The sequence below is a fragment of the Tribolium madens genome, unplaced genomic scaffold, assembly GCF_015345945.1.
Source record: "Tribolium madens isolate multiple individuals breed KSU strain unplaced genomic scaffold, Tmad_KSU_1.1 Scaffold_2;HRSCAF=44;Tcas5.2_LGX, whole genome shotgun sequence".
Lineage (NCBI taxonomy): Eukaryota > Metazoa > Arthropoda > Insecta > Coleoptera > Tenebrionidae > Tribolium > Tribolium madens.
The window spans coordinates 762,574-779,259 of NW_025400995.1; the positions used below are offsets into that span (position 1 = coordinate 762,574).

The 16,686-nt window shown below is 34.1% G+C and overlaps 4 protein-coding genes across 6 annotated transcripts; 1 reads left to right on the forward strand and 3 right to left on the reverse strand.

Annotated features, from left to right (window-relative positions):
- Nucleotides 1-482: 482 nt before the first annotated feature.
- On the reverse strand, nt 483-1,428 carry LOC123006421 (transmembrane protein 199). Its single transcript, XM_044400883.1, has 2 exons — nt 879-1,428; nt 483-831 (listed from the first exon to the last, which is right to left on the reverse strand). The coding sequence occupies exons 1-2, from the start codon at nt 1,426-1,428 to the stop codon at nt 578-580; spliced, it is 804 nt and encodes a 267-aa protein (XP_044256818.1). The 3' UTR covers nt 483-577.
- A 4-nt stretch (nt 1,429-1,432) lies between these two features.
- LOC123006422 (biogenesis of lysosome-related organelles complex 1 subunit 5-like) lies at nt 1,433-2,065 on the reverse strand. The gene is made up of 4 exons (XM_044400884.1): nt 2,028-2,065; nt 1,891-1,973; nt 1,642-1,830; nt 1,433-1,594 (listed from the first exon to the last, which is right to left on the reverse strand). Exons 1-4 carry the CDS (start codon nt 2,059-2,061, stop codon nt 1,433-1,435), a joined length of 468 nt encoding a protein of 155 aa, XP_044256819.1. The 5' UTR covers nt 2,062-2,065.
- Nucleotides 2,066-2,316: 251 nt separating this feature from the next.
- Nucleotides 2,317-13,500, forward strand: LOC123006726 (arfGAP with SH3 domain, ANK repeat and PH domain-containing protein). Of its 3 annotated transcripts, none has more exons than XM_044401427.1 (15): nt 2,317-2,712; nt 6,124-6,196; nt 7,126-7,517; nt 7,571-7,656; nt 7,705-7,864; nt 7,916-8,189; nt 8,238-8,465; nt 8,516-8,738; nt 8,788-9,268; nt 9,320-9,439; nt 11,301-11,481; nt 11,523-11,729; nt 11,775-11,968; nt 12,065-12,121; nt 12,265-13,500. In XM_044401427.1, the coding sequence occupies exons 1-15, from the start codon at nt 2,584-2,586 to the stop codon at nt 12,571-12,573; spliced, it is 3,114 nt and encodes a 1,037-aa protein (XP_044257362.1). In that variant the 5' UTR covers nt 2,317-2,583; the 3' UTR covers nt 12,574-13,500. The 3 variants fall into 3 exon arrangements, with proteins under 3 accessions (XP_044257362.1, XP_044257363.1, XP_044257364.1); XM_044401428.1 differs by having other exon boundaries at nt 11,799-11,968; XM_044401429.1 differs by lacking the exon at nt 12,065-12,121 and having other exon boundaries at nt 2,319-2,712.
- LOC123006730 (probable hydroxyacid-oxoacid transhydrogenase, mitochondrial) lies at nt 13,240-15,301 on the reverse strand. Its single transcript, XM_044401434.1, has 6 exons — nt 15,150-15,301; nt 15,011-15,098; nt 14,459-14,864; nt 13,917-14,412; nt 13,524-13,797; nt 13,240-13,348 (listed from the first exon to the last, which is right to left on the reverse strand). The coding sequence occupies exons 1-6, from the start codon at nt 15,200-15,202 to the stop codon at nt 13,265-13,267; spliced, it is 1,401 nt and encodes a 466-aa protein (XP_044257369.1). The 5' UTR covers nt 15,203-15,301; the 3' UTR covers nt 13,240-13,264.
- Between the last annotated feature and the right edge of the window lie 1,385 nt (nt 15,302-16,686).

Below are 16,686 nucleotides of genomic sequence, written 5' to 3' on the forward strand. Positions count from 1 at the left end.
CACATGAACCCTTCTCATCAACCCCTTAATTAACCGTGTCACACGGGGGTCGATATCAAACACTTCACTGTGCATCTTATTGTTGCCCTTTAAACTCTAAATTTTCATAAAACAAGTACAATTTTTGCTCCTCTCGCCAACCCCCTTGTCGAAAGAAGTTGAAATACAAAATTTGAAGAATTTTTCAAACAAAATTCGCTTTATGAAAGTTATGTTGGCTAACAATGTCATTTTTTTACGTACAGCCAAAACTCGAAATTTAAATTATGTACAAAGAGATTACAGCAACATGTGTAGAAAAAGTCTCTACATTATAACACTATTTATCATTTTTAACTAAAGTACTAAAAAAATAATAAACACTTAATTGAGACTTGTATTTTACTATTATAAAGGCTAATTTTTTTGGGATTAAAAAATAGCAGAAAGTATTTTTTAAAATGGTGTAATGTTTCTTGAATGTAGTTTTATAGAAAGCCAAATAGTTTACAACCAAATTTATTGAACAAAAGATTTCAAATAGACAATTATATATTCCATCATAATAAAACAAGTTTTTGTATCACAATAATGTCCCCTAATCCAATTTAGTCCCTTTTTTCTTCGTTTCGGTGACAGTTTCAAACTTCAAATCTTCATTGAGTTTCTTCGCTAAAAAGTACAATTCGGCGAGTGCAATAGTTAGAGCGCAAATAATGCCTAAAAGGAGCCTAAATCCAAAATCTAGACTCCCTAACAGCAACTCCAAACCAATGAAACCAAAAGCGAAACCGGCAAGAACTGAGATAATAAACTGACCAATCGCAATTAAGTGGCGATTCATTTGTTTCACTGAAATTTAGTTATAATAAAAGGGTTAGTTAATTTGTGAAACTTACTTTGGTATGAAATTGTGTCTTCTGGATGTTTCCTCCGGATGTTGTCAACATTTTTAGTCATGTTGTTGTAAGCTTTGTTCTGTTGGGAGGCTCTCAAACGTTCACAGCGTTTTTCTAGTTCAGCATTGCGAGGTATTTCGCTATTTTTGGGTAAAACAATTTCTGAACCTTCAAGAAGTGCATGAAGGTATTTCTTGTCTGTTTTACCCTCATTATCTTTCTGAATGTAATTGTACAACCAATGCAAGTCTTGCAAATTTAAGAGTTTATCATTCTTCAAAATTATTGCTTCTTCAGATAAAGGCAACTTTGTAATGTCAATTTTAGAATCGAGTTTTAGCGATTTGATAAACTGACGGTCTTCTCCGGTTAACAAATACTTGAAATCTGCTGGTTTACTTTTTACATCTTGCTTCACTTTGTTTTTATACAGAATGTTAGCTACACCTAATGGAATATCAGGAGACACTTTTATCGTGTTTATGTAATCACAGAGTGATTTTGATGGTTTTATATGAATAGAAGGGTTGGTTATTGGTCCAGTATTCATCACTTCAAATGCGTAGTTTCTTTTCTAACTCCAAATAGATTTTTTTAAGGTTTTCTTCCTTACTTTCTGTTAGGGAATTGATTTCAGAGTACGTTGTGGTAATGTAGTCCATAAAACTTTCCCAATCCGCTTTTCTTTGTTGTTTAGTTTTTTCCAAATGGTCACACTGAAAAAATAAATGAGACATTGCAAAAGCAAAAAACAAACCCTAACCTCTTTAAATTTCTTCTCCAAATCAGCGAAACAACTACACACACTTAACGCTTGTTGTAACTCGTTGTTAGTTTGCGGTAACACTTGATCAACAGTTTGTTTAAAACGATCGATTTCGGTGTCTTTAATATCGGTAATATTTTCAATAACTTTAAATAAGTTATCCACTTCTGTTTCGCCTCTTTTCAGCTGTGAAACAAATGAATGATACAAAGTAGGCCATATAACCTCAGATTGTAAAATAATCACCTCAAATTCCTGCAACGTAAAATGAATTTCCCCACATAGAAAGCTTTTATGATCAAACTGTCTATTCCAAATTGTTCCAATATCTAAAAGTGTCAAAATCATTTGATAGTTTCGTTTTTCTGATGTTTATACCGCACCCTTAGCGATGTCAGACATTTTCAGTTGGATCATATGATCGGCGATGTAGTTGACCAGCTGAAATAATGTCTGTATTACTGGTTGTCTACACTCTACCACCAGTGGTGGGTGAAGAGGAGGGGGCAAAATATCAATTTATTTGGGCGGGCAACAACTTAACTTTCAAATAATTGTACTATTAGTGAATTTAATAAAGGCCAGAAATGTGTTTTGATATATTTTTTGTCTAGTTTTTTGTATTGGGATGAGTCAGAGTTGACTGTGCGACTGTAGAGTAAAAGTCCCTAGTTTGGCGTACTAAAATTCCTAGGTGGTGTTGTGATGTATACAACAGTTGGCATAAGTGTGTAATAGAAGTGATCAACAATCTCTGAAATAGCAGAAGCAATGAATGCAATATATCAATAAATGGTTTGTGATAATGGTTGTGGGGGAGTGAAATATTGAAAGTGCGTATAGTGATGGTTTTTACGATGTGTCGGTTGTGTGAAGCTCTTATGAGCACTAAATAAAGTGATAAACTGATACTATTTTGACTTATTTCTATTAGAATACATGATGCCTACTGTAGTCGGAGTTTCTGAATTTGTAAAAGAAACTAAGGATGATTACCATTCCCCAATTACTTCAACTTTCGTATCCAGAATGCCACAATTCAAAAATACCATTTCTCAATTGGAAGAGGTTCGTAAAATGATTACATCAATCAATAGACACTTTCCCTTTTACTCCGAATACTTTTCATTATTTTAATTAGAAATATTAAATTCGTATGACATAGATTTCGGCATTTCGCTGATTTGCAATTACCACAAAACTCGTCTTGGCTAACACTCAAAATGCTGTTTACTTATTTGTAACTTATATTTTTAGACTCGTTTACTTTGATACCCACAAATGTTGATTTTTCCAAACACAGGATATCCCTGATATCACACTTCCACCAGGAAATTGTAATAAAAGCAAGCCACAAAGTTTTCACATATTATTAATGTCGATTTGACCCAATTTAATAACGTACAAAAGCCCCAACACCCCTCAATTTGTGCAAACATTTAACAAAAGACACAATTATTTAAATCATTTTCCCATTGTCATTGTTATATTCATTGTACAACATTCCTTTACCTAATTTGCACACACGCAGTTTGTACCTCCTTAAAAAACACTAATTGCGAAAATTTCACACAAACATAAAAATCTCATTGCCAAATTTACTGTCAACAACTCATTTGAATCAAATTTTGATTGTTTTGACGTTTGTTGATCTCCGATGTGTAATTGTTTAAATAAACTTATTTTAAGTAATAACACTTTAGGTAAACTGAAATCGAGATAAAAAATAATATCAGTACACATTTAAAAGGTAGTCAAGCTGCTTATCATTCGGTTGCTAAACAGTTGAAGAGGCCTAAATTTAGATCTGCGAATTACATTTTGTGCTACTTGGCCAGTTGGTAGTAAAAACATCAATCATTAAACCATCTGTTTTAATATAGTTTCACCCAAACGAATCAAATTTCGGAAATGTGACGAACACAATTGTAATGTTTGGCTACTTGTTTTTCATAAAACCACCTGAAAATGTCTGACCTATGATCATCAGAGCGTTCAGTTCGAGTTCGGTGGGTTTTTAATTTGAATTTTGCAGATTGTGACTCCTAATTGTTTCAAATGACTAACATACCAGAGAGAGTTCGTAAAACATTAAAATTTGAGTTAAAGTTTGACTATTTGTTTAAAATTCCATTCTACCGGTTGTAAGTCACGAGTTTTCTTAAAAAATAAATTTGCAGTGTGACAGTTTTGCAATTTTTTCTAGTCAAAATGGGATGGCCCAGACCTGGTTGTGGTCTTACCATTCTTGTAAAACCAGTAACATTGAAGAGAGAAAGTAACATTTTTGGATTATCTGGCTAATAAGTCATAAATATTGTATCAGCACATCTGTTATTAAAAATCGATTTTATAATTGGCAATTTTGTTCTAAGTTTTTTACGAACGATATTAGCTTCGTGATACTTTATAAGGTCAAAATTTACTAGCACCGTAAATTTAAAACTTAGTTTATGGTTTGTTGAATATTTTAGTCTTGTGATAGTTAAGCGTGTCATCCACGCACTTGTAATTTGACCAACAATCTAATTAGTCGTCTTGAGGGTAATTACATAATGTTACAATGGTGGGTGTTTTGAAACTTTCGTGAAATTCTTTTCGTAATGACTTGTTTCCAACATTTACGGATGTGCCACATTTATGCTAAGAAATCATATAGAACCTGTTTTGTTTTTTTGGAAATTGCATTAATCTGTGCTTGGGTGGAAATTGTTTGGGTGTGTAAATATAATCAAGATAACCGACTTAACGAGCGTTTTATTCACAAATACCCCAAATAAAAATATCATACAAAACTATGCAACTGAATCAAAACTTTTCAACAATTCCGCCGTGACTTCCGCTCTTTTATAAGATTATCACTCGGCGTATCAGCTTCCGACGTGTCCAATACATTGATATTTTGTTATTTTGGAACCTTGGTTGAGTTTTTGCTTCGCAAATCTTCGTCAAGTGGTTAAATTTTATCAATGTTCAATTTATTGTTGCTTTTGGTGGCATCTTTCTTTGAGACGAAATTCTAGTTGACTAATCCGGATGTTTATTAAATTAGCGTATGCAAATAGGTATGAATGAAAAAAATTGTGTAAATGCTTGACGAAACCTTGCTTAGTCAACGTTGCATATTTTCATTGCTGAGGAATTAAAAATAATGCGATACGACATGCATTATCCATGCTTATCATTATCCAATAGTATATTATATTACAACGTAGAGAAGTGATTTTTATAGCCGAGCTGCGTAGCATCGAGGGAAATAATAAATGCGAGGCTATAAAAATCTTTACCGTGTTTTATATAACATTTTTTTACCCAAAAATACAACGGCAAAAAATAAATATAACCTTGACGTAACATGTCGTAATTCACAACTACTATTTTTGTTAATTTACTATTACCCACAGTAATTAATTACTTGCCTGAGTTTTTAACTCAAGTTGGAAGTATTATTTTATTTTTATCGTAAATTACATAGTCATAACACAAGGCGACAAAAAAAAGTCATGTGACAACTTAACACATTTTATAACATTTTGTTCGTTTCAGTGAGACAAATCAAATGCACTAAAAAATTTTTCAAAAAGTCCACACACTTTGAACTATTTTTTTTTTCTAATTTAAATGAATTTAAAATACTTTAACTTTAAAAAATCAAAATAACTATTATGCCGATTTCCTTCAAATAAAGACCATTCTAAAGGGATGGCCTTGCCCTTTAGGATGATATGAAATTTGAAATTGAATATTTGCAAACTTTTCTTCGAACAGTGTTCGAAGAAGTTCGAAGTAAATCGAAATATTCTAACAAAAACCCTACAAGTATTTTTTTTCTTTGTCACCATCGTGTAGAGCATCTCTTTATTAGTAAGAATCCAAATTTTTAAAATAATATACCGAGTAGTTTTCAAGATATGATTTTTTGAAGTTATTGGGCCATTTAGGAGAAATGCATGTTAATCTTACTTAAAATTGCATCAAATGTCACCCGAAACTTTGACAAGTTTACGTTTTATTCATTTTAAGTGAAATAATGTTCAAGTTGCAAGTTATTACAAAAATGCTGTACAAGACGAAAATGCTAAAAAGTCATTTTCATTTCCAGTTTGTGTGGAAAATTTCCAGGAGAGTTGTTGCCAACTCTGGAAGTTTAATCGTCGCCTACTCTAATTTATTTTTTTTAATATGAAATAAACTCATTTGTTCTTTTGACAGTTTTAACATAGACAGAAGGGTTAGAGATGGGGTTATTTTGTTTTTTAATGTGGACGTTTTAAGCTTTTTTGTACTTGTACTTGTGATAATAGTTTCTATTCTAGACATATTTATATCGAATATCGTTATTTACCCACCTCTAATCTATGATGAAAATGATTATTGAYCCTAGGAGAGAAAAACAACTTCACAACTTCTCGACAAACTAAATAATAATATTTTTTTTYAAATTGTGATGAAAACTAATTGTAATTAATTACTTTCCAGACGCTGGATTACGATCGAGATGGGCTGACTAAAATGCGGAAAGCAATTAAAGCAATCCACACATCTGGAAACGGTAAGCGGGAATGTTAATTTTCTGAGTACCAATACCCTGTTATTAACAACAATATATTTTATTATCGTTCATCAACACATTTCTAAGWCCTTGTACTGTCCTACAAATGCGAGTTTAACATCAAACTAATCAGCTGTTCTAATCACAACATTCATTCAGAAGAAACAGGTTTTAGAAATGCATAAATAAACTAAACGGATTTTTKGTCATTTCAATTTCAATATTTTTATGCGGGCATATCGTAAACATGCAATAAATTTGGTTTAATCGACTGGATTGAACCCTATTTCATTCAAGGGGTGATCAACGGCAACACGAATTATTATGTAAAACATAGGGAGACTGGATTTGATTTTACCCTTCGAAAATTTCGGATTTTTCCAATGCAAAATGGCAATTCGAAATACCAAGATGGCTTACGTGTCTTCTTGTTATTATTTACAATCGGTGCGCTTACATTTATGTAAGTTTTGGATTGGAGGAGATGAATTTTATTGTCGAAAACGTTCCACAACGTTGATTTTAAATCCCCGTAAACAACACACCTATTTCTAATTATATTTAGCATTCATTCGTTGTGTGCTGGTGAATATCCTAATTACAATAATGTCATTGTATGAACCCAAAACCACCAATAAATTATTGTGACTTTTCTATCGATCGCCGCCAATTATGTTTATGATGTCATTAACCCAACTCGTAGACCGGAAATTGTTAATTGAAATTTGTCACCCTTTACCGGGGATGGATTTTGACTTTTTTAATCACGTACAAATTAGAAATTACAGGAAAGTCAGAAGGTTGTCGCATTTCCGGCGAAAAAAACAGTTAATTGTTTCGCTGATTATAATTTGGACGTGATCGGACTATTGCTTCTTTTTGGAAGATGCTAACGTCTTATTAATATTAAAAAATCGTTTTTGTTGTAGCACATGTTGAAAATGAGTTGTGCTTGAGCAAGGCTTTAGAGAAGTTGGGGAGTAAGGATCGGGAAGATGTGATAGGGGAAGCTTTTGATAAATTTTCAGTGGTAACAAATCAATTGTCTCTTTTGAAGAAGACATTAATGCAAAATTTAAATAACATCGTTATGTTTCCTTTGGATAATTTATTGAAGGGTGATTTGAGGGGTATAAAGGGTGATTTGAAACGGCCGTTTGATAAAGCATCGAAGGATTATGACAGCAAATATGCCAAAATAGAAAAAGAAAAGAAGCAACAAGCCAAAGAAGCGGGTCTAATTAGATCAGAAATTACAGCAGCTGAAATAGCTGATGAAATGGAAAAAGAACGGAGATTATTTCAGCTGCAAATGTGTGAAGTATGTTGATATAGAAGATTTAATATAATAGTCCTCTGATTTAATTATTCTAGTATCTAATCAAATATAATGAAATTAAAACCAAGAAGGGTATTGATTTGCTCCAAAATCTAGTAGAATATTACCATGCTCAAATCAAGTAAGTACGCCAATTTGCACTTCGATGAAATACTAATCCAATTACCAGTTATTTTCAAGATGGATTAAAAACAATCCAACATTTCGGATTCTACGTCGCCGATCTTAGTGTTAAATTACAGAAAATCAAGCAAGTCCAAGACGACGAGAAACGAAAATTGACAGACTTGCGCAACTTAATCAAATCAACGCCAAGTATCGAAAAGGAAGTAAGTGAATTTTGTTTAAAAAAATCCGATTTTAATGTTTCTCTGTTAAAGGTGAGTCTACCAGTGGATAAAGGGGCTGCCGGTTACTCGTTACATCAACTCCAAGGAGACAAACATCACGGTGTGACGAGAAGTGGCCACCTACTTAAAAAATCCGAAGGAAAAATGAGGCGAGTRTGGCAYAAAAGAAAATGTCGAGTGCAAGCTGAAGGTTATTTAGAAATATGCCACGCTGATGAAAGTAAACCACCCACGAAAGTGAATTTGCTTACCTGTCAAATTAAAGTAGTGCCTGACGATAAACGAGGCTTTGATTTAATTTCATGTGAGTTTTTTTGAATTTTAATTTCGTTTTGTGAGATTTCGTTTTTAGATAATCGGACGTACCATTTTCAAGCGGAGGATGAAGCGGATCAACATGCATGGATGTCGGTTTTAATTAATTGCAAAGAAATGGCGTTAATGAAGGCTTTTGATAACAGTGGCAAGACTGGGAGTGATAAAGTTAATCATAGTTTAATTGAATTACAACAAGCCATAATTCGATATATACAGAAGATTCCAGGGAATGATCGATGTTGTGATTGTAATTCGCAAAATGGTAGCAAATTGTTTCAATGATGAGAATTGAGTGTGATTTTTTCGTTTTAGATGCCACTTGGTTATCAACRAATTTCGGTATTATTGTTTGTATTGAGTGCTCAGGTATTCACAGGGATTTGGGTGTACATATTTCCAGAATTCAGTCTTTAACCCTTGATAATGTTGGAACTAGTCAATTGGTCCTCGCTAGATTTATGACAAATCATAGTTTTAATGATATTATGGAAGCTCAGTTGTCACCTAATGAAAAACTTGAACCGTCCAGTTCTATGTATGTATGTTTGTTGACTTGACTTGACCTGACCGGTTTTTGATTTTAGGGAAGAAAGACTTAATTTTATTAGAGCTAAATACGTAGACAAGCAATTTGTTGATAAAACTTGCGACAATGAAATTGATAAACTTTATTATTTAGAAGAGGCAGTTAATAAAGGAGATTTAAGTTTACTTTTGCAGACTTTTGCCGAAAATGTTGATTTTGGTGCTACTTTGCCATCCTCGAAAAACGGCGAAACGGCTTTACATCGAGCGATTTTGAATGAGAATGGAAGAACGTTACATATAGTAGATTTTCTTATTCAAAACATGTCCAATTCAGTTATTGACAAAGCAACGAGTCCTCCTTCCGATTTAGAACACTGTGGATCAAATACTGCTCTGCATTTATGTGCCATTTATGATAAGGTAGAATGTATGAAGCTTCTTTTAAGAAGTGGTGCTAATGCCAACCTTAAAAATTCTCAAAATAAAACCCCCATGGATATTGCTCAGGAGTTGGGCCATCACACTTGCGAAGATCTGGTAAAAATCCAAACTTACGACAAACTCAAATCTATTTATTTTTTTCCCCAGCTTATGAATACTGCAAACAGACAAAAGAACTTCTTCGATAATATTAATATCGACTGGAATTTGTCTCACGACGATGGTTCTACCGATTTTTCAGACGATGAAACAATAATAGAAGATAGAGTAAGTGGTGACAAATAACGAGAATTTTTTTTTCGGCCTTCGTCTAAAATTAGTGATTTTCTAATCGTTCAAATCGTCTTGACAAGAAATTGAAAACAATGAAAGTTTTTGTATTGGTAGCACTGAGTGACACTGAAATGTCAAGCCTGTTTTGTACTTCTCTTTTTGTTACAAATTCTGTTCACTGTCATTTTTCATCGAAGATCCAAGTCTAAAACAAACAACAAATGACCTTTTGGAAGTCTGCAAAAACAATTTGAATGACTAACCGGCCGTATTTCTTCACCATTTTACTGCACACGACATTTTGACTAAAAAATCGAATCAGAATGAATCGAATTTTAAGAAAATTTTCAGAAGCCCATTTCTTCAACAAATCATATTTTTCCAATAACGATTGGACGAGTTTTCTGTTTTCGAGCGAAAAGTCGTTTAGATTCAGTGAAAAAATAAAATTGTGGTAGAACCAGACCAAACTCATACCATCTTATTCCTTATATGATTTTGAACATGAAAACAAAATTTACGACTCTTTCACCCCCAGCAGAACCCCTAATTTTTAATAAATTTTATTTTTTTTAACATAATCGTAATTAACGTTTCTCAAACTTTCCAACGCAATATCTTTGGAATTTGTGAAGCTATCGAATTCGTTTTTGTTTTATTTGAAAGCAGAAACGTGAGCGATATTTCTGATAGTACTGTAGTAAATAACATTGTTAATAGACATTGTTTTTAAATATGTAACAAACTGAAAAAAAGTAATGTTATGTAGTAAAACAAAAACACCATATATGCTCCGAATCAAATTTACACAAAATACTAAAAAAATGTTTGYTGCCAAAAGTGATACAATTGAATTAWTAATTATTGATATATAATTCAATATAAATGAATATGTTTATTTATAAAATAAAAGTTTAGATTATGTCCGTAAATATGTCATTATCGAGATCGCTCTCTAAATTAATATTATTGCCAATAGAACTATTGTTGTCTTTTCTTTTTTCAGCAGCGGAAATTATTGTCAACCCTTGTTGCTTGGGGTGTTGAACAACACTTTCCTTATCACAATCAACTAAAGATTCGCCACAAATTAAACAGTCCATATTGATTATGACCAGCTAGAATCAAACACGGGAACAAAACTGAACCAAATGAGTGAGACACAGAAATATTCACGTGTAAAGAGCGAGCGCTTTTTCTAAGAATTGTATCTCAGTATCGATGGAGTTTTCAGAGAAAAGTTTTCTATAAAAAATGTTATTTAATGTTTTTTCTATTTACTGACAGCAAGAATTATATAAAAATGTTTAGAAGTAAAAAAGTTTCTCGCTTAATGAAATTTCACCTACTGATTTTGTATTTTAAAACATTCTTTATTTATAATAAATTATAACAAAGTATAGTAAACCTAAATAACACTCTAAGAAGCGCTCATCATACTGCTTTTCAACAAAACAAAAATCTCGTTATTATCTATAACGGTTTCTGAAATATTACGATAAAAAAGTTTTTGTGAACCATTTTTTTTTAAATCTAAAGTCATCCCCAATTAGGAAAGTCGTAAATGGCCATTACGTGTCTAGAAACGTACAAAGAATAAGATGGCATTAGTTTTATATAGTTCCACGACAAAAAAAAAATTGTTACGTTTTTGCACGGTCTTTACTATATCTTGTGTATCCGTTTTCAACCAATGCAATTGAATTTTCTTCTCATTCTTAATTACTTTACTAATGTCTTAAAATTATTTTAAATTTAAATCATTACACCGTGGAGTAAGTGCTACCAATAGAAGAAAAATAAATTCACAATAAATAGTAGTAATACAAAATAACTATTAATGTATTTCATGCAGAATGGTTCTTTAACACCAGAGAAGAAAAACCGTTCACGCCCACCAAGTTACACAGGGGGCGACTCGCCAGTAACTTTAAGGTCACGGTCGTCTACTTGTGACAGTTTGCAATTAGGGAGTAGCCCTAATAGTAACAGTAGACAAATGCCACCACCACCACCCCCACAGGCGCGTAAACCTGGTAGGTATGGAAATTGTCTCAGTTTTCTAACTCCTTTGAAGAGTTTTTAGTTCATTCAAGTTTAAAGAAAAGAGTGGCTCCTCTTCCGCCTCCTCCAAATTCAATGCAGTTGCAATACGGGACATTGCCTAGTAGCCATAGTCGAACACCATCCGATCCTATAGCTGCAGGCTACCATACCTTAAGTCATACCCATAAGCGTTCACCGAGCAGTGATTCAAGCTCAGGTAGATCTGTGATACCTATAGGTGAGTTATGGTCTTTAGTTTTTTCGTATTCTAAATCGCTTTCAGGAAATAAACTAGTCATATCTTCAGATTGTAAGAGTTCTGATAAGATGGGGATGGTTCGGAGGCCGCAGAATCCTCCTCCACCGGCGCCAAATCCATCAAATCGTCTTTCAAACGGTCGCTCGACTGAAAGTATTTCATCGATGYCGTCTGATATTGACATACCAGGACATAATCCCGTACCACCACCGAGAAGGGTGAGTCGTTAGTTAGTTATACTCGTTGTATATGTGCATTGTATGAACTAACGTTGTGATTTGTGAGTATATTTTTTGAGCCTGATTGGTTTGCAGAGGAGGTACAAGTTACATTTGGAAAGTTGTGCTGAAGAGAATGATGTTTCAAGTCCGGTAAACATGATGTTGTGGGATTGGTTTTGGCTTGCGCATGCGCAAAGTAACATTTGCGCGGTGTTTTCTTTTTTCTAACATTGTGTTATTCCCTTTGGTTTATTTATTTATGGGTTGGTACTATTGCTTTTTTATTATTGTAGGCATCAGACTCTCCTCCTCATAGAGTATCATCTAGTCCAATTTCTACAGGATCTCTTTGCTCTCCGCGCTCAATGATCACTGGAAGATTACCTTATACACCAAACGGGAGCAATGGGTTGAGAAGGTGTAGAGCTTTATATAATTGCAGTGCAGATAACGACGACGAATTATCATTTAGTGAAGGGGAAATTATTATTGTAATAAATGAACATACAGATGACGAGAATTGGATGGAAGGGATGGTTGAGAATCAACCTGAGCGAAAAGGAATGTTTCCTGTAAGTTTCGTTCATAGACTACCCGATTAGTAGTTTTTTTTTTTGAATTGAAAATCTGTTGAGTATTATTAAAATAAAAAGATTTTTATCGGTTCTGAAGCCATATATTCGTCACGTAGAAAATTACTATAAATTTTCTGCCATAATTTCTGTATTTATTTTTTTAACGTAAAATTTGTATTTATTTAGCGACATACATGGTTCAGTGTATATATAATTTATAATTGTTGTGAGCCTGGAGATGTTTTGTTCCTCAGATTATTAAACTTGACTGATGTACCTATTTGTCACTTGCTTGTTTACATTACATATAAAAGCATGTTTGTGTATATAAAGTCATATTTTTCTAGAAAAATTAATTTATACAAGTGATCGCCTGTTAGAATTCTCAAACCAAAGAAAAGTCTATCGTTCTTATGCAGAGTAGTATTTATAGCTATGATTATATAATTGCCAGTGTACATATAAGATAAATAAGTGTATTTTTAGGTAAATGAAATATTTATTTATTTCGCACAATAATCTGGAATGATTTTTACTTTTTATTAGAAACATATCGAAATTTACTTTCTTTGTATTCATTTACAGTATTGTTTGGGCACAAACATGCTATTAAATCAATTTAATGGCTTTTGATGTACGTAATATATTTCCTGTAACTAATAATTAGCCAGAATGTATTGTAGATACGTCAAGTATTGAATACAATTTTATTAAATACTCAATATACAGTCATTGATTGTTCAAATAAATTCGCCAAGTCTTCTTCTGATTGTTCCCGTGGTGCCATCTTAGTGATGCGATTCTGAAAAATGTAACGATTTGTTAAATCAATTCYTAACAATGTCATTTTTTGTTTTTAATAGTAACATAAACGTAACCTAGAATAAGACTTCATAGGTTAAGCAACCAGTGTTCACCAGAAGACTACATGTCTCAATAAAACATTAGATTATTTGTGGTTAAACTGATTTTCCTACCTGTGGAAGGGTTCCTTTAACTAGTTGAGGAATATCATCCTTGACAAATCCCAAAGCCGACAAACCATTTTCAATTTTGATCACATTCATGTATTCTCTCATTGTTTCCGAAAGAATTTTCCCAGCATCGGCCTTTTTGGCGTTACTAACATCGGTTCCAAGCACTTCAGCCGCCTCAAGGTGTCTCTCGGGACACGCAGGAGCGGTAAATTGGAACACAGCAGGGGCACTCATCACCACACTCAATCCATGTGGAATTATCGCATGGTCGTCACTGAAATAAAAAAACTGCTATGGTTTAAAGAAACAAACTGATCAAAACACACAAATATCGCGGAGCACTTGCACGAATGAGCAAGAATATAAATGCTACACGGGCCTCTCATTACTTACTCGTAATCATGGGGTTTAAAAGTCCGGACATTCCCGGATATGGGATACGACAATCCGTGACAAAGATGTACCCCCGCGTTGCCAAACCCCACACCTGCCATAGTCGCCGCTAAATGCATGGCAGACCTTGCTTCAAGATCATCAGGCTGATACACAGCCCTTTTGAAGTATTTTTTGATGATATTGAGGGCGTAGCGCGCCCATACGTCAGAAATAGGATTCTGGCCTTGATACGCCGGCCTTAGGGCCGGATTCGAGGGACAAGGTTTCCTTTCAGTGTATGGAATCGCAGTGAAAGATTCCAAAGCATGACAAAACACGTCAAACCCACTGTACGCAGCCACTTTTTCCGGAAGTGATAAAGTGTGAAGTGGGTCAATTAGTCCCAAAGTTGGCCTTAAAGCCTTGTGTGAAATCCCGGTTTTGGCATGGAGTGGTTTGTAGTCGAAAATACTGACTCCGGTGGTCTCACTCCCAGTCCCCGAAGTGGTTGGAACTAAAAAGTATTTTAATTGCAGTTCAAAATTTTATTAATTGCTTACTGGCAATTAGTGGTTTTAGTGGTTTTTCAATCGGTTTAGCTTTCCCGATGGGTGCGTTGACATAGTCCAAAAACTCGGCCTCGGGGTTACACGCGTACAAATTAGCCGCTTTMGCAGTGTCTATAACCGAGCCCCCGCCTACGGCTATATACGCATCAAAATTGCTGCTTTTTGCGAAATTAGCAGCGTGGAGGAGACTCTCCTCAGTRGGTTCCACTCTGACTTGGTCGTAGACTTGGAACTGGACGTTGTTTTTTGTAAGGGAGTCGATTGTGGCTTGCACTGGGGGTAGTTTGGCCAGTTTGGGGTCGGTTACCACGCAGACATTTCTAGCTTTCATGTTAACCACGTCCATGCCCACTTCTCGTGTCACCCCAGGGCCGTAACGAACCGTAGAGGAACTCATCTTTTAAAGAGAAATTGCAATGAGCGCCAAATTTAGACAACGCAACTTGCATCCGCTGATTAATTTATTTGTAAATTGTGGTTAGAAGGTCGATTTTAATGAAATAATTTCGATTCATGCTTTTAACAAGGATAAAGGATAGTTACTTCGAAAGCGTATTCCTTGGAGGGTAGCGCGTTTGGTACAGTGCTGGAATGCACTAACCCAACATGGGAATGGGCCGGACATTTACACCTGAAATATTTTATGCTGCTTTATCTGTAGATAAACACAAAACTTACTCACGAATTTGATGTTACGAGCTGGAGGAGGTTTAAGACGTTCTTTCGGGATGCCATCTTTAATGAAACTGATTACTACAAACAGGAATCGCTTTCGTTCAAACTTGATAAACAAGTTCAAAGGTTTCTTTAATTCTCGCTAAAACGCGTATCATTGTTTATATTTTTTATGGTTGCGTAAAGTGCTATGATGTGACATTGCACATGCTGCTATTTCGAGCCCCCAAAGGCATTATCATCATTGACTTAAATTGTTTTGAGTGGAATTATCCAATTTATTTATTATAAGTTGCAAATTGTGCCCAAGAAGATTTCTCCTTTATGAAATAAACATTTTTCTAATCATATCGCACCGACATGACAACTAAACCAATAATTTAACAACGAAACTGGCGCCGAATTTTTTTTATGTATGTGACAAAGGACACATTAAATTCTAATTTAAGCCTTGTCGAAAGTGCAAGTAATTATAAATATTTACATGAAAGGCCTTCATTTTATCGATTTAATGCTGCATTAAAAGGAAGCAATGAAAATACAACTGATTTCATCACAATATTGAAAACAAAGAGTTCTACGTGATCTCCAAATCTACATGCGAATCACAAACTTGTGGTTTAGCATGTGACGTCAGTGTGTACCTACTAATTAGCCAAAAATGTACCACAAGATACAATAAATTATTAAACAAGCCTAAGGTATTTAATTGTTCTACACAGATTACGACGAGTCGCTAGTATTATGTTATTAGAGTGATAAAAATCATTCCTTTTAGTCGTTTATTGGGATTAGAGTTTTTTGAATTTAGAGGCAGCTGTCGCTACAAGAAATGTAAACAAGATAAGGCTTGATTAGCGATTAAAACAATCTCTAGTTGTGCAATGTTATGATTTAGTCTGGCTTTAATTAGAATTGAAGTTTCGGTCAGGTTTTCATGAATGACAATGAGAATGGAGTCTGGAGATATTCCCTGACCTGTCCTTGACTTTAGTTATAGAAATTGTGATTGCATTAGAGAATTTGTCACCGAAACTCTTCTATCAACTAATAAAGCCCTCAAGAATTATTAGATTTGTCCCCGTGGGTGAAATAAAAAGAGATTAAGGTTGTCGTCTTCGTGACCCGCCTATGAATAGGCAAACTGTTAGACGTCATTAAAAGTTTATAAGGAATTTAAGGTCACTGTCTTCGGATAATTTGAATGAATATTAATTCGGTATTTTTGCTATCTTATCCTGTGACGTCCCCGAAGTTGTCATAATGATCTAGATATCTGCTTGAATACAAGGGAAACAGCCACATAAATGTATTAACATGTTAACAGATACACCCCCTAAATTCATAACTAGGCTGTCTTAAACTTTGAATGTGATTAAATTTGGTTCAAAACATTGTCTCCATATCGGACAAGCTTTGTTTAATCAACTGGAGAAAATATACTTTATCACTTATCAACCTGATAATAGAAAAATATTTGCTGTTACTGCGTCGCATGGGAACGAAATTTTCAACGAATTTCGTGCAATTTATCAATTTATATT